Source organism: Ambystoma mexicanum, chromosome 9 (assembly GCF_040938575.1).
Source record: "Ambystoma mexicanum isolate Mex_15411 chromosome 9, UKY_AmexF1_1, whole genome shotgun sequence".
Classification (NCBI taxonomy): Eukaryota; Metazoa; Chordata; class Amphibia; order Caudata; family Ambystomatidae; genus Ambystoma; species Ambystoma mexicanum.
The window spans coordinates 1,557,780,021-1,557,801,702 of NC_090931.1; the positions used below are offsets into that span (position 1 = coordinate 1,557,780,021).

The 21,682-nt window shown below is 48.9% G+C and overlaps 1 protein-coding gene across 3 annotated transcripts in view; it reads right to left on the minus strand.

Annotated features, from left to right (window-relative positions):
• The window catches only part of LOC138489520 (zinc finger protein 732-like), a 298,978-nt gene that overhangs the window by 6,530 nt on the left and 270,766 nt on the right, over nucleotides 1–21,682 (minus strand). For all 3 annotated transcript variants that reach the window (XM_069617265.1, XM_069617266.1, XM_069617264.1), the window contains one exon: nucleotides 19,014–19,112. In XM_069617265.1, coding sequence (XP_069473366.1) covers nucleotides 19,014–19,112 — 99 coding nt within the window. The remainder of the gene's footprint in view (nucleotides 1–19,013; nucleotides 19,113–21,682) is intronic.

Here is a 21,682-nt window from a genome sequence, read left to right on the forward strand (position 1 = left end):
TCAGAAAGCCGCCATACAAGAACATTTTACATGACATACTGAGATTCCACCACACAAAGACAGACAAAGGAAACGCACCTCCCAAAAGTGCCCACAGCTCACAGTGTGGTAGCCCTGCCAGGTGCAAGGGTTCACGAAAGGAAACACACCTCCCTAATGTGCCCACGGCTCACTGTATGGCAGCCCTGCCAGGCTCAAGGCTTCATGAAAGGAGCACCTCCGTAATGTGCCGTGGCTCACTGTATGGTAGCCCTGCCAGGCTCAAGGCTTCACCATGCACTTGATGAAGGGGGCGGGGGCATTAAAGGTAATATAATTTAAAACCATTAAAAAGAAATATAGAAAACAGAGGGGGGGTCTGGGAAACTCTCTACCAGCACGAACATAGCCCTTTGACTTGTTCTTGGGTGGATGGCCCCTGGGAGAGTCTCAACCAAGTCTTTAGCTCACTGTTCTTTTCAGAGGGAAGAAATGTCCCCACATATCAGTCTTTGTCCTGCCCAGGGGCAGTCCAGCACCGAAATGCTAGGCAATTCTCCTCTGAACAAGAGTACCACAGCAACCCCATACACGTGTTTCAACCTTGTTGGGCATCGTCAGTGAGGTGAAGCTGCGCCCCTCTAAGAACAGTGACCAAGGAGTCCACGTCTGGATTCCCCTGGTAACTTACGGTGAGACCCAAAGTAACTTGGTATGCAAAACAGAGGGGGGTCTGGGAAACTCTCTACCCCTTGCTCACTGGTCTTAGAGAGGCAACAGTTTCACCTCACTGATGATGCCCAATAAGGCTGAAACACGTGTATGGGGTTACTGTTGGTACTCTTGTTCAGAGGAGAATTGCTTAGCATTTCAGCGCTGACTGCCCCTCTGTGAAAGGGCCAGTGAGCTAAAGACTTGGTAGAGTCTCTCTCAGGGGTTATTCACCCAAGAACAGGTCATTGGGCTGTGTTCGTGCTGCTAGAGAGATTCCCAGACCCCCCCTTTGTTTTGCAAAAAGAAAAATAGTGCTGCAAGGAAGTTGAAAAATACTGAGAATTAAATACATTATTAAGGATCCAGAGGGAGAAAGAACTCAAATGCCTAAATGTCACTAAAGGCATAGAATGTTTTTTCTAGGTAGCCGTTAAAGCCACTTAATGGTGGGCAAACATTTAAAAATTATGCTTTTTTTTGCAAGGGTCTGTGTTAAGCTGGGCGGGGGCCACACCGGACTAAGAGCAGCCTAATTGTGCACAGTTGTTCACGCTTATCCAAGTGTCATTTTCTTGAGTTTCATCTAATTCCACCTTTGCCCTGCATTAGGGTGGGCTCACACCCCTAAACAGTATTCTGGATCCCAGAAGTCAAACTCTTCCACAAAAGAACCAAGCACAACCATTGAGACTACAAAGGTTGACACAAGGCGTGTCCCTGGGCATCACCCAGCCAAGGCCCAAAGGCTGCCTGAAGGGTTCAACACAGACAAAACAAAATCTACACTAGTGCACTCTTCTCGCGCATGACTTTAAAGGCCGAAAGTACAAAATATTCAGTATGAAATAAAGACGACAGAAATAAAGTGTGAAAAACCTTTGTTATTAAAACTACAGAGCAATGTAAAGACTCGGGGGGGCTGCTGTACCTCATCTTTATTAGCACGCTGACTGGGTGGGGGGGGGGGGCAGCCAATCAGGTGGCTGGGAATGCAGGCTTGAACCGCTGGTGAAAGCCCATGTTCCATCCCACCTGACGGCCGGTTCCCCCGCCGCCATCTTCCCCCCACCCTCTGTCCGCTTACCTTATTTCACTGCTGTTGCAGCAACACCTTCTGCTCTGCTCCCGATCAGAAGAGGGGCTCACCTTCCCTTTCCATGGTGGCAATCTTTAGACGGTACAGGTTGCGCGAGGTGTCCCATTCAATGACTGAAAATACCTTTTTATTAGCACCCAGGTTACCGCTTTGGTAGCCCGGGGTGTATGGCCTTAAGCCCCTATTCCAAGTGCTGGAACAGGCGTTGGGAGGGAGTGGGGGGGGGGGGGGGGGGGGGGTGTAACGGCCTGGAGCCCTCATTAATGGCCGTTAACTTGTGCTGCCGTGCCGGGCCATTACCCCCCCCCCCCCCCCATTCCAGCCCTTAGAATAGGGGCTTAATGACACATTAAGGCCCAGACTGTCAAAACGCTGCTGTTCATTGGCTCCCCATTCCCTTTCTCCATAAAGTCCTCCTGCTTATGACTTTTGGTTGACCTTCGCACTCCGCACACATTAGTACATGCACAGCCTATAACGGTTCATCAGGCATTATTGAAGTTATGTGAATTGTTTATATATAACGCAATGAACCAAAAGTGTCCAGCCAAGTGTGTGGTGCAGTCAGCAGTCAGGAAACGCCGCTGGTTTTCCACAGTTGTTTGGCTCAACCGTGTAGGTGGCTTTGAAGTCCTGCTTCGTTTATGCAGAAGGACTATTTGAGGAGGAACTTATCGCGAAGCGGCCGCGAAGTGTCTGGCTAAGTGTGTGTGGCAGTCAGCAGCCCTTTGAGCGTGAGGGCGTGACTGCCGTGGTTTCCATCTTTTGTTTTTGTTACTAGTAATCGAGTAAGTGAGCACCACAGACAAAATTATCTTTGAAAACAACTTTGATTAAAGCAGAGACTGTAGGCCTCAGCTTTTGATCTGCCTGGGGGTGCTTGTGTCGATAGGTTCGAATGACAAGAGCGGGCTCGTGGAGCCAGCGGGCTCATGATGCCATGAGAGTGGGTAGTGTGACTACTGAGACTATCGAGCTGCATCACTCTCCGGTGAGGGTGATGGAAGTGACAGAAATGGCAGAAATGGTGGATATTTTGGGTAATAGACCCAATCAGGAAGACATGCTGGCAGCATCAATTTGATTGAATCTTTAGGGGGCGGTACAAGGGGCAGGCAAGATTATGGTAGGGGGCAGCCTCATGGGGACTTCTTAGTACCTGCTATGCTTTCATTGGGTGTCTTTGGCCCAGATCCAATATCTAACTGCACCAGAAAATGCGAGCAAGCTGTGGATCATGCTACTCAACCAGGCAGGATTTTCCTGCAAATTGCTTCTACCGCCGACCTAGGTTTCATGACACCTGGGACGTGGTATACTGTAGGGGCGGGCAGCACTATCACAGATTTTTTTCATAAAATAAGTGTGGTGAGCACGGCTTTCTGGGAAGCCCCTCCAATTAGACCAGTGCTTAATATTCATGCATTCAGGCAGATGGGGAGCAGGTGCAAGTTGATCTAGGTTACCTGGCCTAAACCAAGCCCATCTGGTGCCTTCTGGTTGCCGCTATTTTTCCCTACTTAAGGAGCCTTCCAGCCTCTTTTCCTTTGCAGATGGGGAGCAGGTACAAGTGGATCTAAGTCACCTGGCCTAAGCCCCGCCCACCTGGTGCCTTCCTGGTTGCTGCTCTTTTTCCCTACTTAAGGAGCCTGTCACGTCGTAACGTGACTCCTGCAGCCCTCTCACATCATTATGTGGGTGGCTCTAAGTTTGGGACACATTACAAGAATAGGGACGTTGGGCTAGGGAGGGGGCGGGTACAGAAGGGCCACATGGGTCAGGGTTTTGGCAGTTGGCCACTTTGTGAAGAAGAATAAAGACGCGTAATTGACCTCTGTCTGCGTATTTTGTGGCCCTGTCGGGGTCCAGATGATGATCCGTTCCAGAGAGCCCCTCGCACTGCCTGTGCAAGGGCTCAGACAGAGCCCTCCAGCCTCTTTTTCTTTGTAGGTGGCGAGCAGGTGTAAGTGGATCTAAGTCACCTGGCCTAAGCCCCGCCCACCTGGTGCCTTCCTGGTCACTGCTTTTTTTCCCCTACTTAAGGAGCCCTCCAGCCTCTTTCTTTGCAGATGGGGAGCAGGTGCAAGTGGATCTAAGTCACCTGGCCAAAGCCCCACCCACCTTGTGCCTTCCTGCCTGCCGCTCTTTCCCTACTTAAGGAGCCCTCCAGCCTCTTTTCCTTTGCAGCTGGGGAGCAGGTGCAAGTGGATTTAGGTCATCTGGCCTAAGCCCCACCCACATGGTGCCTTCCAGGTTGCCGCTCTTTTTCCCTACGTAAGGAGCCCTCCAGCCTCTTTTCCTTTGCAGATGGGGAGCAGGTGTAAGTGGATCTAGGTCACCTGACGTAAGCACCACGCACCTTCTTAGTCCTGCCTCTTCCTTCCTGCTGTTAACTCTTAGATCAAGGGCGTCTCTCGCCCAGGCATCCAAAGGGCAGATGAAGAAAAGGCCCCTGCCCACCCGTCTTGTACAGAGGTGTTGCCTTTTTTGCTTAATTCTTCTACCATGCTCCCACTTCCCCTCCTCTAGCCTACTTCTCCAAGAGTCTGTCCTGATACATTCTGGTTTCACCATCACCGTCTGGTGGCCAATGCTGGATTTGACTTTTATGGACTTCATTCATTCACGGTGCGTCACCCTTTCTCAACTCTCATGCTGGACTTCCTTTGCATCTTGTACTCATGGTGGCCCTGAATCATGCTGTTCCCATCTTCATCTTGTATCCTGGCTTGCAACATTATGTGTTACTACTGACTTCTGCAATTGTATTCGCTCTCCCCTCTTGCTTCTCCACTCTTTTTGACTGCTTACTCTCTGTTCTCTCCTCTCCCTTTTCCTATCTCCTCCCCTTGCTTTCTTCTATGCACTTACTTTATCAGAATGGTCCCTGGACCTAGTATGATAGCAACCTCGTCTGTCTCCTCCCCTCCTTACTTGTTCCCCAGCCCCCGGCCTCCCTCCAGCACTATCTGAAATGTCGTCAGGCTAAGTATGATAGTTAATTTCACATCCTTACTGTTCATGTCCTGTAAGAATGTCATTGTATTTTCCCTTGTTCCCTTTCTTGATTTGAAGCGCTTTGAAACACATTGTGTGTAGGCGCTATATAAATAGACTATCATATCACTCATTGCCCAGAAAGTTTGTCGGTACGAATGAATTAGGGGTTGGTTTTCAACAGAAACAATTGGTGGATGGGAGTGTTGACGTGGACGTCCTAAGCATCATTGAGATTCAGTCCTTATGGACTTGTGCCACGAGAATTCTTTTTTAAATCCGATGAAGGACACAATGAATTGTAACAGGTGCCTTGTGCCCAGCATAGTGACTGACTTAAAAGTAAACAGTGTCATTGAGCCGACTCGTGATGCCTCTTGTGCGGGCTCGCCTAACAAGTTAACTATCTGTATTGACCGAAGTTTAATAACAGAACTCAGTGGTTTTGATGGGAACTCTCGAGCTAGCATTCGACCGGAGGACCAACATTTGTTGCCTAATAATCCAGACTCGAGTGCTTTGCATTGTACATTATGAGAAGTAGATGAAAGTATTTGGTTAACTCATCCGACGGTCTCTGCCCTGAACATGGTGCTGAGCTTGTTTGTGACTTTATAACATTTGGGCTGAAGCAAAGGCCCATACTATGATTCTTTCGGACATCAATGTGAAAGTTGAAGAGTTGGGTGTTCAAGTGCAACAGTATCAAGGCCTGGGGGGCAGCGGGGAGTTAGTTTTGAGTGATGATCCCCGGGAGTCTGGTGTACGAGAGGTGAGCTTTAACAGTAGTATTGAAATTACAGGTGTTGGGGCAGCGCTGCAGCTGCCTCAACATTGCCCTTTGCTGGTCCAAGTATGGAGTGACAAGGCCTTGGGAAATACAAAACTTAATTGACTTCGATATGGGCAAGGGAGGGGAGGAGTGTGTTGATTGTGTGGGCCCAGAAGGGTCAGGTACCCCAAAGGTTCTGAAAGTAACAAAAAATCAACAGCAAAACAAAAATCAATACAAATCAAAAAGTGCAAAAAAACAGAATCAATCCATTAGATCTTTTACACGCACTTTGTCTACTGTTGAACCCACGGTTGGGGGAGGAGAGGGGTGAAGAAGATTTTTAGGAGAGAAACTGAGAAACCCGAGGGTGTCTCACCTGTTAGTCTACGGGGATTTCTCAGGTGGCCAGGGCGCGGCCATCGCCTTTGGATCCAGACCCTGGGGGTAGACCAGTGCGGGAGGATCACCTGGGCGAGGGGTCTTCAGGGAGTGGGGGGTGAGGCAGCCGATGGCGAGACACGGTATTCCACCGATTTTGTTTATCCAACCCATTCTATTTTTTAGGAATCTCTGCAGTCCCAACTCCTCCTCCCCCTTTTTACACAAACACTGGGCCGAGGAAGATGGCGACCAAGTAACATTAACTTACACACATCGTACAGGACATGTCCCGCTAATCGGGTCAGGCAAAGTCAGGCACTTGACTCCAAGTGCATAGACCTGATACCAATTAGCTCTCCTCACACAAATAAAAAGGCAGAAACCAACGAGACACTCTGAGCAAGGCGGAACACGAGTACAAGCAGAACTTCCAGGATGAAGGCAAACCTATTGGAGGAGAGTGAAGGCAAACCTACTGGAGGAGAGCGACGGACCAAGGGCAAGAGCAGCAGGTCGAGGGCCCCAAGAGTTCACTACTGGAGGTCGTTGCCTCTGGCAGGCCGCAGAAAACGTGTGGAGAAGGCCATATCCCACAATTGAAGACTGCATTGTATTTCAAGGATGCCAGCGACCTTCCCGGGTGAAAGACAGAGTTGGGGAGGAGAGACCAAGCCTGTGGTACCAGCCTTGACTCGAGTATTGGGTAGTGCAAAACCAAGAAAGAGACGCACACAGCTGGTGAGTTGGCAAGCGACTTGCAAGACCGGTGTGTGTAGGAGTTTGAAGTAGCAACATTGTATCACAAGGGAAGGCTGCACGCGTGTGGATGAGATACAATGTCTCGGTGAAAGGTACATTATTAGAAGCGATAAAGCGAATGAACAGCAAAAGTGAAATAAAGAAGTTTAACTCCTAGAGAAGTGGAGAGTGAAAGTTAAACTGTAAACTTTGTGAGTCGAAGTGGTGCTGCGGTGGAAAGCCACACACATTGGAAAGTCTTCAACATCCAAAAGTGGTCCAACCGGACAGAGGAAGACCAAAGTATAATAAGCTTGGGGAAAGAAGCCCCCTTGCAAGTTTGTGTTGAACTTTGTCGTGAAAGGTCTGAGCCTGACAGAGGGGGACCTACGTGAACTTTTTGGTTGAAAACATTATTTGGAAAGTCAGGAAAAGAGACTTTAATGTGGAAGGCCAGACGGGCCTCGATCCACGTTTTTGAATAGTTTATGGTGTTGGAAACTGAGCCAGAGTGTGTCATCCTGCCTACAGGGACTGCATTACTCTGTGAGGTCTAACGTAGGGAGGAGTGCTAGTGCAACCACATTTATCCATTAGAACACTGATTTTTTCCTTTTGCATACATTTCTCCTTTTTACACTTTTTGTTCAAGAGATAGGGCACGCATTAGGTTTTGTTAGTGTAGGCCATTTTGATTTGACAGACTCCACTAGGACTGCGTTATTTATTATTTGATGGTCGAGACTACTCCCATCTTAGTTATAGGGCAAAGTAGGAGTTTCTCCAACCACAGCCATTTCAATAAAGGTTTTACAAAGCGTACCCATTGCGTCAGTGTCAAACTTGTGATACCATGCCTCCCCTACACAACCCCGATCCTTGAAGCAACACAGGAGGTTGATGTGGGAGGTAGAGGAAAGGAGAGAGGAAGTGAGTTCAGCCCATTCAGAGGGGAAGGTGGTGACCTGGCCAGGTGGCCTGTAGATGTTGGCCAAGGTCAGAGTGGTCAGGAGAGATAGCGAGCCTGCAGACCAGGCATTCAAAGGAGGAATACGTCTGAGTGGAGATGATGGAGGCAGGGATCCACTCAGGAAAGATCAGGGCCACTCTGCCTCCGGACCCATTGGGCCTGGGCTCGGAGAGGATATTGTAGTCCTCAGGGAGGATTGTTTCAAAACCCGTGACAGAGTTGGCCTTGAACCATGTCTCAGTAAGAGCGAGAACATCCAGGGCCAGGAGTTCAAGGAAGGAGCAGGTGTCAGAGGTGTGTTTGACAGCAGAGCGAGAGTTAAAAGTAGCCACTTGGAGCAGGTTGCCTTTTTTGAATCACTCCCAGGGAGGGGTACAGATGAGAGTACCACCCAGCATAAGTGGCAAAGGAGCCACAGAGGTGGAAGGAAGAGGCGGCAGAGGGGCCAGAGAGGTAGTGGATGGCAAAGGAGCCAGAGAGGTGGAGGCCAGAGGTGGCCGAGGAGCCAAAGAGGTGGTAAATGGCAAGGAGCCAGAGTGGTGGAGGCTGGAGGTGGCAAGGGGAGAGGTAGCTGGCAAGGGAGCCAGAGCAGTAGTAGATGGCATAGGAGCCAGAACAGCAGAAGGAGGTGGCAGAGGAGCCAGAGAAGTGGTAGAAGGGATCAGAGGAGAAGGAAGGAAGTTGATGAGGTGAGGGAGGCCCGTATCAAATAGTAGGAGATTGGGCACGAGGGCCATGGACCAAGACAGTGCCATTTAGATAGACATTAATGATGACTCTGGAGGATTGAAAGGAGGCCAAGAGGACCTCCCACTGGGTGCCACCATTAATGGTAGATGAGCAGGAAGGAAATAGAAGTGCGACCATATGAAGGGTCCATAGGTCTGGCAAAGTAATGACAAAGAGGATGTCGGTGAGAGTCTGTCTGGGGGAAGCACAGACAAAGGTGTCAGCGATGGGAAGGCCTAGATGGAGACCAGGGGTGTCCTTGAGCTTCTTCCTTCCAGACTTAGTGAGGAGAGTAGGATAGGAGATATAAAAGCAGTCGGAGAAGATGTGGGAAATGGAGACCACCTCAGTGGGTGTGGTAGAGGAAAGAGAAAGGGCAGGGGAGAAGAGAAGGAAACACTGCATAGAGCTTCGCCACACAGGGTGCACAAGGAGGGGATATGGGGGGGGAAGGAGGGATAAACAGAGGGAATATGTGGCACCAACAGAGCAGAGACAAGTAACAGGGGCAGCAACAGGCAGTGTGTGGAGACAACGGTGGGAGCCGACCAGGCTCGGCTCAACCTAGAGAGGAAAAAGGCCTGGAGGGCAACAGTAATGATCACAGAGTAAGAGGAAACCTAGAGAAGAGGAGGAAGGCCTAGTGAACACAGCAACACATGTGCAACCACACCCAGGAGCACTCAACGAGAGGAGAAATGCAGAGAATGCAAAGAACAGTGATAGAGGTCCATACATTTACCTAGCAGGAAACCAATGCAGGTAAATGCAGGGGAATCAGAGAAACAGTGATGAGGCCAAAAACATTCACCTTCAAGGGAGAAATGCAGGAGAAATGCGTAGAAACGGCTGCAGAGACACAGAACACAAAGTACGGATACCCGGGAGGGGGACAGGCTAATAGATGAGTAGAGACATTGCAGGGTGAGATTTGCATTGAAATGGAAGCAAGAGCGAGGTAGGGCAGTTTAGTATGACTTAGTAATGGCTGTACCCCCCCGCCGGCATCCATCTTACCCTGTGGTCGCTAGAGGTCGACGGCTGTGCTGCATGCTCACACTCTGCGTTCTGAACCCCTTCATCGCCAAACACCTGCATCACACAACACTGCAGCCTTGTTCTGCAAGGGCTTTGCCACAGAGGGACAGATCCTCAGCTCTTAAAGGCTTGGAGGCTTGGACGTAGCAGATAAAACCATACCCTGTGCGCTAAGGCGCACTCCAGGTGCACGCATGGCAGGTCACCTCTGGGAGAAAGCCATTCCCTGTGTGCTAAGGTGTATTCCAGGTGAACACATGGCAGGTCATCTCTGGGCTAAGGCGTATTCCAGGTGCACGCATGACACGTCACCTCTGGGAGACAGCCACCCCCTTTGTGCTAAGGCATATTCCAGGTGCATGCAGGGCAGGTCACCTCTAGGAGAAGGCCATCCCCTGCGTGCCACAGCATATTCCAGGTGCATGCAGGACAGGTCACTTCTGGGGAAAAAGCCATCCCTGTGCATGCTAAGGTGTATTTCAGGTGCACGCACAACAGGTCACCTTTGAGAGACAGCCATCTCCCTTGTGTTGTCTGTTTTCAGTTCTCCTGGCCAGTGACAGGTCTCTCTTATGAGGTCCATTGTTCTCCCCATGGCATACCTTGCTCCAATAATGCCCTCCCACTGTTCTACCAACCTGCAACTAGAGGGTGAGGCTGCTAGACCACTACTGTACTGCCTGCTCCATCTACTGGCATTTGGCCAGTGGATCTATTGGGAACCTGTAGTGACCTCAGCCTGGAGTATGGCAAAGCAAGCCATCCTCCCAGTTCACTCTCTTGGACTACTGTTGAACAGGGGTCCTCTTCCCATGATCAAGCTTCTGGCATCTATGAATATTTTTCAGAGACACAGGCAGGAGAAAATCAGGCGCCCGGGAGGTTTTCACAGCAGTTTTTATTTGATGAGGTTACAAGACACTCTGGAAAAGCAATCAGCTAATTTTGCCTTCAACCTGCTTATATAGGCTTATTTGGATGATGCAACATCTCCATGCAAATGACTACCTGGTCAAAGCATGCTTCTGATAGGTTCTCCTGAGGAAAAAAACTCACTTCACTGTGATTGGGTGGCTTATGTGGCGCCCCTCAAGCCCACATCAGTCATAATTGGCATTAACAATTTCTTCTGATGCACAAAACTAATACGCTTATTTTAGACCCGGCTGGACACATTTATAACATTTCTCAACTCCTGCTAAAAACAACTTCATCACATCACTGTCAATACTTTATCTACTTTTTGAGGTTCTGCCAAGTTAATTAATGCATTATACCGTGGAGAAATTAATAAGCTCAATTATATCATGCCACATAATACAGCTGGTCTTGTCAAATTGGTCTACATAACAAAGTACAATGTGCTCTCCTTATTAACACCATATATAAATGTATCCAAGTTTCCCTTGCCTTTATCTGACTCAATCATCAATCCGGTCTGCTTTTCCTGCCAAGTTCAAGTTTAACCTCCCAGACTTAATTATCTTACTATAAGATGCTGCCAAAGACAATTTCATGTCTCGGTCTCCGTTGCTTATCAGCATGAGTCAGAGTTTTCACGCCTATCCTTAACACTAGCCACGATTTTGTGCTTTGGGTATCCATTTTGAAATATATCTCTGTCTGCCTACTATATTAATCCTTCAGGGAACCATTATTTATTAATGTAAGCATTTCTCACTTTGTATCCCTTATTTATGATATATCCTTATACACTCATAATATGTATGTGATATTTGAAACACACTTAACTTCCTGGGTCATTCTATCCCAAATATGCCCAGCGCCATGTGCACTTTTTACCTTTAATAAAAAGGCACTATAATCCTGATTTCTGCAATAATGGAACTATTGATCTGCCTATCATGTTACCTGTACTCAGTTGAGCGGGGCAGGGGTCGAAACCCCTATACGCTGCGTTTTCACAAGCCACTAGGCGCGGCACACAATTTCTGGACACTGAAAAACTGACCTCGAATAACCTCCAAATGTTTGCAAGACAATTTACTTCCTGTTCTATATTTGGGTGGACTTTGTCATTTAGTGTTATGAATGTTTCAGGTTGTGGGTTGTAAGTAGTTATGTGGGGGGACATGTATATAGTTAAATGCTGCTGTGAGCGCCGTGCATGCTGGTGAAAGCTCATTCCATAATAGAGCATTCTGCTAGGCTGCCTCCTTGTAGTTCTATGTTAGGAATGTTTAGGTTTAAAGCACAGTTATTGCTCTGTGCAGAGGTCTGTGGTTGCTGTAACAGACTAATGAATAAACGACTTGCGTAACATATCTGTGTCGGAATGGTTTTTCGGACATACTTCCCATCTCCGGTTCCTCGCCTGTAAGACTTGGTGGCTACTCAACTACAGGCTGTGCCCGCCAGTTAGTGCTCTCTACTTGTGGACGCCAGTGGCACCATCTTTGAGGATGTTCCTTCTCGTTTCTGGTGGCTCGGCAGGTCATTGCCCAGGACATGTTCTATGACTAACCTAAAGCACACAGCCAAGCTATGGCAACCGATCAAAGGTACCTTAGCCATAGAACACCTCCTCTGTGCCTTTTGGAACCATGTATTACTGAATACTCACCTGCAGTATACTGTGATGGGACTTTTCCCCATAAGCCATATCGCAGCTTCGTAAGCTCCATTTGGTGTTGGCTGGAACATGGCCCAATATGAAATTTAAACCCTGTCCTCCCACCACAAGCAGTCAGTAACTAGTGTATATACCCCTCTCTCTCCCACAACTGGACCTTCTGCCATCTGGAAAGCCAGACTTGTTCCTGAGTGTTTAAGGTTTTTCTGAGTCATGTGGTATATCCAACTGTGGACTCCAGAAACCATTGGAGTTCATCTCTGTGACTGCTCCCCCCCCCCCCCCTTCCTCCTGGGGGAATACTGGGTTTTTGCTGGAGATTTGTATGGCTTGTGGGTAGATTCTGGGATACATCCTGGCTTCTTGTATTCATCTAGACCCTGTTTCTGAGCCATTGTGTGAGCTACTTGTGTCTACAACCAAAGCACGCAGCTCTGAAACACGGCTAGAGGACGTAATGGTCACTAAAAAGTCTCTTTCCAGATTAGAAATCTGATGTGGGTTTTCAAAACAAAGGTTTAAATGGCGGCTTCATAAGCCCTGCCAGGACGAGGTTTAGGCTCCATACAGGTGGAATCTTTTTCTTTGGCGGAAAGGTACGAAAAAGTCATTTTAAGAAGCGCTGTTGCATGCGACAGATGGCGGCATAGTGAAAAAGCTCCGGCACTTGGCACTACAGTCTGGCTTCTACGTACATCTTCCGGGCTACAGATGTACCCGCACACTGCACAATTGCCATCGGAATAACGGCTGTGCATGCTGGTGGAAAATCACCCCGCATAGGGCCTGTGTTTGGCACTCTCTGATCCCGTTACGCGGCGGCTGAGGGTCGCGGCATGCCTCCACGCATGGCGCTAACCAGATAGTCTACCCCCTCGCCCCCCCATGTACTCGAGACAACGTGTCGCTCAGGTATGAAGGAGCTTTCTTTGTGTCGAGTGTCTCCAGCCCGGGGGATAACTGCTGCCAATTCCAAGGCAGTACAGCACTTAAGACCCTACCTGATGACCATAGACCACTGTGCTATATGCTACTCCTCCCACCCCATTCAAAGTAGCGGTCTGATGAGCCCCCACTGGTACTGATCGGTCAGTACAGCAATGGGAGGCTGAGTTGGGGACAATCTTTGGGACCACTGCTCTTGCAGTAAGGAAACATTTGTACCACAGCTTGGAGGCGGCACTTGTATTAACTGGTGCAGGCAGCAGTTGCACAACTGAAGAGCATATTGATAATAACAGGTGGCCAGTGGGTCCACATTTGCCAATACATACACAATGTACCCAGGCACCCCTGGCCGCTGGATTTAACACCGTAGTAGCGCAGTGCAGGCACGCTGTATTGGCCAGACTCATGGTCATGCATGGGATGACCCCCCCCCCCCACATTACAGGACAGGAACCCTGAGGGGCTGTCCCCTGCTTGCACACGTGGTTTCGAAATTCGCTAGTGCACGCCCTTGAAAAGGAGAGACGGTACAGAGAGGCCCCCCCCCATCCCCCCCGGCTGTTGCCCAGACGCCACGGCAGGTCCCCACCGGCTGCCCCTGCATTCGTACCCCTGGGCCAGAAGCACACTGCCAGAAGCAACTAATATTGGGCGGCACTAGTCGGACCCTAATTGACCAAGGGCATCGACCAACGGAAGCGGGGGGTTAAACAACAGTGGAGGGGGAACGCACCTCCTTGGTGCACAGGCAGCATGTGCCTACGAGAGGCGTGTGGAGGGACAGCATTACTTTGTAACAAAACCTAACGCCACTGCATGGGAGACTTTGCCCCTTGTTCTATATTGTAGCTTGCCATCGCAGGGCCGGACACAATGCACTGGCTGCTCGAGTCCCACTCCAAGACTTTACAGACACTTACTACAGACATTTACATACAACTCAATGACGAAGGGGGCTGGTAGGAAAAAGCTCCATCAACATGTTTGCCAAGACTACGCCCAAGGCAGTGGAAGTAGCTGAGGGTACTAGCAAATCGTCTGGGGAGGGCTGCGAACACCAAGGGTCCAGCAAGCTACAATGTATGATGGAATACATGCGGGAAGGGTTCACCATGCTACACTCAAAGCTTGATGACATGAGCGGCACAATCTGTTCCATCAAAGCCTGAATGGACAAAACTGACACCTGCATTACTGAGGTTGAGAAGAGGGTGGGCACGACTGAAGATGAAATGGCTGCGCTCAGGGCAGATGCCACTGCGCTCTCAAAACAAGTGCAGACTATCGGCAAGAAGAACAAGGACATGGAATCAAGGTCTCGCCGCAACACCTTAAGGCTGATGGAAGAATATGTGGAGCAAACACTGATGACACTACTAGATAACCCGAAGATGTCACTGAAATTTGCCATTGAAAGAGACCACGGCACATTGGCCCCAAAGCCCAAACCTGGTGCCCCTCTGTGCCCAATAATTGCACGTGTGCTAAATCATCGCGATAGACACACGTTGCTCCATGCCGCAAGGGGCAAGGGTGAGCTACTACTAGGCTCGAAAAGAATCCACCAGTACCTGGACCCCTCAGCGGCAGTGCAACAAGACTGCAAATCCTTCATGGTGACCAAAAGAAGGCTTTGTGAGCACAACATATAATACGCCATGCTATACCCTGCCAAGCTGCCCATTGAACACAACAGCAAGGTGTACTTTGTCACCTTACCAGAGGAGGCTATGCACTTTATGGATGGTTCCATGTGTTAATATCCCCGCAAAAATATTGTGATACAAAAATATCGCCATATTTTTGCAGCGATATTGAGCCATGGACCCTTCCTTTCCTCTTCTTCCTCCCCCCTCCGCCTCCCCTGCTTATGTCCATGTCTGCTTCTTGACTGGCTGCCTGGTAGAGTCTTGCAGGGCACCAGGCCCCCCTCGTCCAGTCTACTACCCCTGTTCTTGGTCTCCCCTGACCCCCCCTACCCCCTCCCCTGCACTAGCCTGGCTGGGCCTGCACCCTTGTAGCCCTTCCAGCCCTTGCAGCCCTTCACCTCGCATTTAGGGAGTGCATCACTTCCTCGGAAGGAACGTCCACAAGCTGATTCCCCAACTGAAGCCAACTAAAGACCTGGCCTTTACAATGCCAGCATGTGCTGCCAAGCGACTGGCGGCTAATGTTACACCTTGCATAACACTATTGGTGAATAAGTCATTGGTGGAGGACCGGGTCCCAAACGCTCTAATAAGAGCACTGGTGAAACCCTGGTTAATAAAAAAAAAAAAAGAAAACCTGGATCCAGTAGTTCTGAATAACTATTGTCCAGTGGCTAACTTGATATGGCCAGCCAAGATTTTGGAGAAGGTGGTGGCCTCCCAATTCCAGGCGTTTGTGGACAGAGAGGGACTGCTGGATGAATTCCAGTCTGCTTTCCGACCCAAACATGGGACAGAGACAGCGTTGTTAGCGGTACATGATCACCATCACTGTCTTGGGGCCAATGCTGGATTTGAGTTTTATGGACTTCATTGATTCACAGTGTGTCACCCTTTCTCATGGTGGCCCTGAATCATGCTGTTCCCCTCTTCATCTTGTATCCAGGATTGCAACATTATGTGTTACTACTGACTTCTGCAATTGTATTTGCTCTCCCCTCTTGCTTCTCTGCTCTTTTTGACCGCTTACTCTGTTCTCTCCTCCTCTCCCTTACTTTCTTCTATGCACTTATTCTATCAGAATTGTCCCTGGACCTAGTATGATAGCAACCTCGTCTGTCTCCTTCCCCCTGCCCTTATTTGTCTCCTCCCCCACTACAGCACTATCAGAAATGTCGTCAGGCCTAGTACGATAATCACTTCTTTTGTTTCTACCCTCCCTTTCTGCACCCCTCTCACTCAGATTTTGTTTTCTCCGCCTCTACCAGAAATCAGGCCTAGTACGGTAGTCGCATGTCTGTTTCCATTTCCTTTCCACTCTCCCCCTCCCTTCCTTATCTATGTCTTAACTCTTGCACAATCTGAAATGTCGTCAGGCCAAGTACGATAGTTAATTTCACAACCTTACTGTTCATGGTCTGTAAGAATGTCATTGTAGTTTCCCTTGCTCCCTCCCTTGCCTTGAAGCACTTTGAAAGACATTGTGTATAGTCGCTATATAAATAAACTATCATATCATATCTACCGCAAATTCTTCTCGGATAGTTGCCACCTATGCCCGGATACAGTTGAGTCCGTTCTGTGTGCGCTATAGAAATAATCAAAATCAAATCACAGATCTGCGACAAAGCATGACGCATGCGCAAAACTACGCAATGTCCCAGTCCACGATGGCAGACACAGTTTTTTAAGCCACAGTCCACCTATCAATCTGGAATACCTCAACAACACCTGTGTTTAAGAGTCTAAGGTGACAACAAATCCATTTATAGAGACTCATAAAAACACTTGAATGAAGCCAAAGCTTAGGGGAGGGAGTAGCGGGACATATACATCTGTCACGGGATCTGCAGTCTGTGGGTGTTTGGGTGACGTGGTGCCAATCTAGCAAAAGCTGAGAGGAGGAGTGGACAAAATGGAAGTGAGGGGGACAGAAGAACATCAAGAGAAGGAGGTGGCAGGAGGCGAACAGTAGAAGGCATGCACTACTAGTCAGTCCAGAAGCAGGGAACATTTCAAGGCAGGGGGAGGGGTAATTCCCGCACAGAGCGAGTGGTGGGACAAGCAAGTGGGGTGACAGAAAGGAGGGCCAGAATCAGCAGAGTATCCTAGAGGAAGCTGCGTTGGGGGTAGAAGTCAATACCCACGGGGCTGGGAGGTGATAAGACCTTCGCGAGCACCTCTGTGGAAACTGGGTCTGGATGTGCCTGCCACTTAAAGCAACTTTCCCTCTGCCTCACAGCTTGTAAAGGAGATGGAGCAATGACCACAGATCACGCAAGAGGGGTCGCAGTAGACTGCTACTGATACCAACAGGAGACAGTATTCTTAATCATGTCTGTCAAATCAAAATGGCCTACGCTAATAAAACCTAATGCCTGCCCCATCTCTTGTACAAAATGTGTAAAGAAAGTATGTATATAAAAGGAAAATCAGTGTTCAGCAAAGAATAAATGTGCTGAATCTGCTCTCCTCCCCACGTTTAGACAGCACGGAATAAGGCCATCTCTGTAGGCAGGGTGACACACTGTCTCAGGCTTTAACACTGAAACAGTTTGGAAAGTAGATGGAGGCCCTCCTGGCCTTCCAAAATTAAAGGCGCCTGTTCCAGTCTTCCCGAAATAACGAAACAAAAAGTTCACACTGGTCCCTCTCTGCTGGGCTCAGACCTTGCAGAGTTCAACGTTGGTCCCCCTCTGCCAGACTCGGACCTTGCATAGTTCAATGTTGGTCCTCCTCTGCCAGCCTCAGAAAATGCACAGTTGAACGTCGGTCCCCCTCATCTGGGCTCAGACTTTCACAGTTCAAGAACACTTTCCGGGCTCCCTTCCCAAAGATTTTTACACTTCGGGTCTCCCTCTGCCGGGCTCAGACCGCTTTTCGGATGTCAAAAACATTGAAATATGCGGAGCTTCCTTTACAGACCACCGGAGGACCACTTCGATTCAGAATTCAATGTTTTGTTTTTCCTCTCCGCTTCTCTCAGGGTTAACTTCGTTCACTTTTATTTTTACAGTTCATTTACTCTTATCGTTTCAAACAGTGTACCTTTCATGAAGACTTTCTAGTGGGCTATTCCTTTTCGGCTGACCACTCCGTTACTCAGTATCGATGATACCACAGCTGTTCTTGCTTTTAAGTTCATTAGCAGGTCTGCCTTTCCTCGCGTTTCATCCACACATGTGCACTCTTCACTTGCGATATTTTGTTACAAAACCTCAATCTTTCCTAGCACACACCAGGCTCTCAGCTCGCTTGCCAACTCACTGGCTGTGTGCGGTTCTCTCTTGCTTTTTCGATTTCCAATTCACGAGTCAAGGTTAGTATCACAGGCTTGGGCTGGCCCCCCCCAACTCGTTCACCCGGGAGGGTCGCTGGCATCCATGAAGCACAATGCAGTCTTTGATATTGTTATCTGGCCTTCTCCACGTGTGTTCTGCGGCCTTGTGAATGCAACGCCCTCCTGCGGGGAACTCCTAGGGTTCTCTACCCTCTGCTCTCATCCCGTAGTCCGTCACTCTGCTCCAGTATGTTCGCCTTCGGCTCTGAGGTTCTGCTTGTACTCCTGTTCCTCCTAGCTCAGATTGTGTCTCTAGGTTCGGCCTTTTATCCGTGTGAGGAGAGCTAATTGGAATCAGGTGTATGCACTTGAAGGCAAGTGCCTGACTTTGCCTGACCTGATTAGCGGGACAGGTCCAGTTCGATGTAGAAGAGCTAGTCTTGTTACTCTCATTTGCCCTCTTCCTCGGACTAGTGTTTGTACAGAAAGGGGTGTACGGGGAAGGGGGTGGGGGAGTTGGGACACTGGATCCTACACAATAGGAGGGGTTGCATGTTAAAAAAAAAAAAAAAAAAGAAGAAAAAAAGCTGCCTCTCCCCCACTCCCACAAGACCCTGTGATCCTCCCACACTGGTCTACCCCCAGGAACTAGATCCAAAAGTGATGGCTGTGTCCTGGCCACCTGGATGACATATCCCCAGGGACTAGCTGGCGAGACACCTTTGGTGCCTTGCAGGTTCTTTTGTGTCCTGGCCACCTGGATGACAAGTCCCAGAGGACTAGCGGGTGAGACACTTTTTGTGCCTCACAGGTTCTTTTGTGTCCTGGCCACCTGGATGACTGATCCCCAGGGACTAGCTGGCGAGACACCTTTGGTGCCTTGCAGGTTCTTTTGTGGACCACATTCTGCTTCATGACCACCTTAAATCCTAAAGCATATTTTGAACGGAGATAGTCAGCAGTTTAACCAGCATATCCTCCAAGCCAAGACATTGTACCTACTTGAACAAGAGGGAGACATGTACACTTTAGAAACCAGTCCTGCTGGAAAGGACACCCACTTTCCCATGTGGTTCCACCAGAAGTTTGTTTGATGTGTTTTTAAATAGCAGTGAAGTTTGCTCACCTGTTGGGTGGTTTGCACTCTCTCTTCTAACATAGTCCTGGATGCCGATTGGGTAGAACTCCCCATCTTCATTAATACCCAGCGTGGTAACCTCTGGCCCTGTTTGGAAAATACATTCTTCAGTAAAGTCGTTTGCAAGGGAAGCAAATAACCATCGCATTGTTTACAATTAAACATTTCCCCCGGGCATCTTTATGAAGTGCTTGGATGCTCAATACACTTGCCACTTTTTCGCAAAACATCTTTCTTAACAGGAATACTGAATTCAAAATGGTGCAATGGAATTACAGAGCTGAACTTCGGGGGACACAGAGTAATAAAAGGGGTGCAAAGTTGAAGTTCTTCTTTCTTCAACAACTGCAGTGGGAACAACAGCTGAATACCGCGCTACTGCAGCCCTACAATCTTCGTGCCGTAACCTCATCTATGGCTCCTTGCTTGGGGTAAGCTTTTGTGTGGCACCACAAGCAGCGTGCATCGCCCTTGTTAAGCTGCAATATTAATTTGTGAGGAAACCAGCACCTTATCAGCATGTAACTTTTTTCATCTGCTTCACGCACCAACAAAAAAGAAAATTGAAATCCTTTTTACTGCTTGGCCTGCTGTTTATGGCCCTCAAGATGGCCGCCCCATTGTAGCCCTTGAAGGCATCCAGTGGCCTGAGCCTGCTCCCCTCCCAGTGGATGGCTAGGCTTACATTAGCCAATCAATGAAGCCGTGAGGTGGCAGCCGGCCCTTTCAGCTAAGGCCTACATCGAATGCCCTGTCTGTTCCCTGTCCATTGCCTGGCCAGGTCTGGGGTCCCCCATAACCCCCATACGAATACATGGAGGTTGAGGAGAACCTACACACCTTCCTAAGCCCACTGAAAAATAACAGGACATTCACCACTTCCCTGAAGGTTAGTTCCCGTAAATAAATCACTCATCCTCTACCCACTCACCTTTGACTGCCCCACCCCTCACTCTGTCTCAGCTGGACTCCTACTCCCAATTCCTCCTAAAAATTTAACTTAGCTGTGCCCAGTGGCTGCCTTGTGTTTTCAACCGGTCTGCTAAAAATTGAACTTAGCTGTGCCCAGTGGCTGCCTTGTGTTTTCATTCTGTCTGCTAAAAATTGAACTTAGTTGTGCCCAGTGGCTGCATGGTGTCTTCATTCTGTCCCGCTAAATCTGAACTTAGTTCTGCCCAGTGGCTACATTGTGTCTTCATTCTGTTCTGCTAAATCTGAACTTAGTTGTGCCCAGTGGCTGCATGGTGTCTTCATTCTGTCCCGCTAAATCTGAACTTAGTTCTGCCCAGTGGCTACATTGTGTCTTCATTCTGTTCTGCTAAATCTGAACTTAGTTGTGCCCAGTGGCTGCATGGTGTCTTCATTCTGTTCTGCTAAATCTGAACTTAGTTCTGCCCAGTGGCTACATTGTGTCTTCATTCTGTTCTGCTAAATCTGAACTTAGTTGTGCCCAGTGGCTGCATTGCGTTTTCATTCTGTTTCTGCTAAATCTGAACTTAGCTGTGCCCAGTGGCTGCATGGTGTCTTCCTTCTTTCTGCTAAATCTGAACTTAGTTGTGCCCAGTGGCTGCATGGTGTCTTCCTTCTATCTGCTAAATCTGAACTTGGCTGTGCCCAGTGGCTGCATTGTGTTTTCATTCTGCTTCTGCTAAATTTGAACTTGGCTGTGCCCAGTGGCTGCATGGTGTCTTCATTATGTTCTTCTAAATCTGAACTTAGTTGTGCCCAGTGGCTGCATTGTGTTTTCATTCCGTTTCTGCTAAATCTGAACTTGGCTGTGCCCAGTGGCTGCATTGTGTCTTCATTCTGTCCCGCTAAATCTGAACTTGGCTGTGCCCAGTGGCTGCATGGTGTCTTCCTTCTGTCTGCTAAATCTGAACTTGGCTGTGCCCAGTGGCTGCATGACGTCTTCCTTCTGTCTGCTAAATCTGAACTTGGCTGTGCCCAGTGGCTGCATTGTGTTTTCATTCTGTTTCTGCTAAATCTGAACTTGGCTGTGCCCAGTGGCTGCATTGTGTTTTCATTCTGTTTCTGCTAAATCTGAACTTGGCTGTGCCCAGTGGCTGCATGGTGTCTTCCTTCTGTCCCGCTAAATCTGAACTTAGTTGTGCCCAGTGGCTGCATGACGTCTTCCTTCTGTCTGCTAAATCTGAACTTGGCTGTGCCCAGTGGCTGCATTGTGTTTTCATTCTGTTTCTGCTAAATCTGAACTTGGCTGTGCCCAGTGGCTGCATGGTGTCTTCATTATGTTCTGCTAAATCTGAACTTGGCTGTGCCCAGTGGCTGCATTGTGTTTTCATGCTGTTTCTGCTAAATCTGAACTTGGCTGTGCCCAGTGGCTGCATGGTGTCTTCATTATGTTCTGCTAAATCTGAACTTGGCTGTGCCCAGTGGCTGCATGGTGTCTTCCTTCTATCTGCTAAATCTGAACTTGGCTGTGCCCAGTGGCTGCATGGTGTCTTCCTTCTGTCCTGGTAAAACCGAACTTAGCTGTGCCCAGTGGCTGAAATGGGTCTTAATTTCGTCCTGCTAAAATCAAACTTACCTGTGCGCACTGTCCCCGCCCCTCGTGTTCCAGCTTCGCCATCCTCCTTGTGCCTCAGTACTTCAGAGTGGCAAGTGTCCTCCCCACTGCAGCTAGCTATGTCGCCATCTAT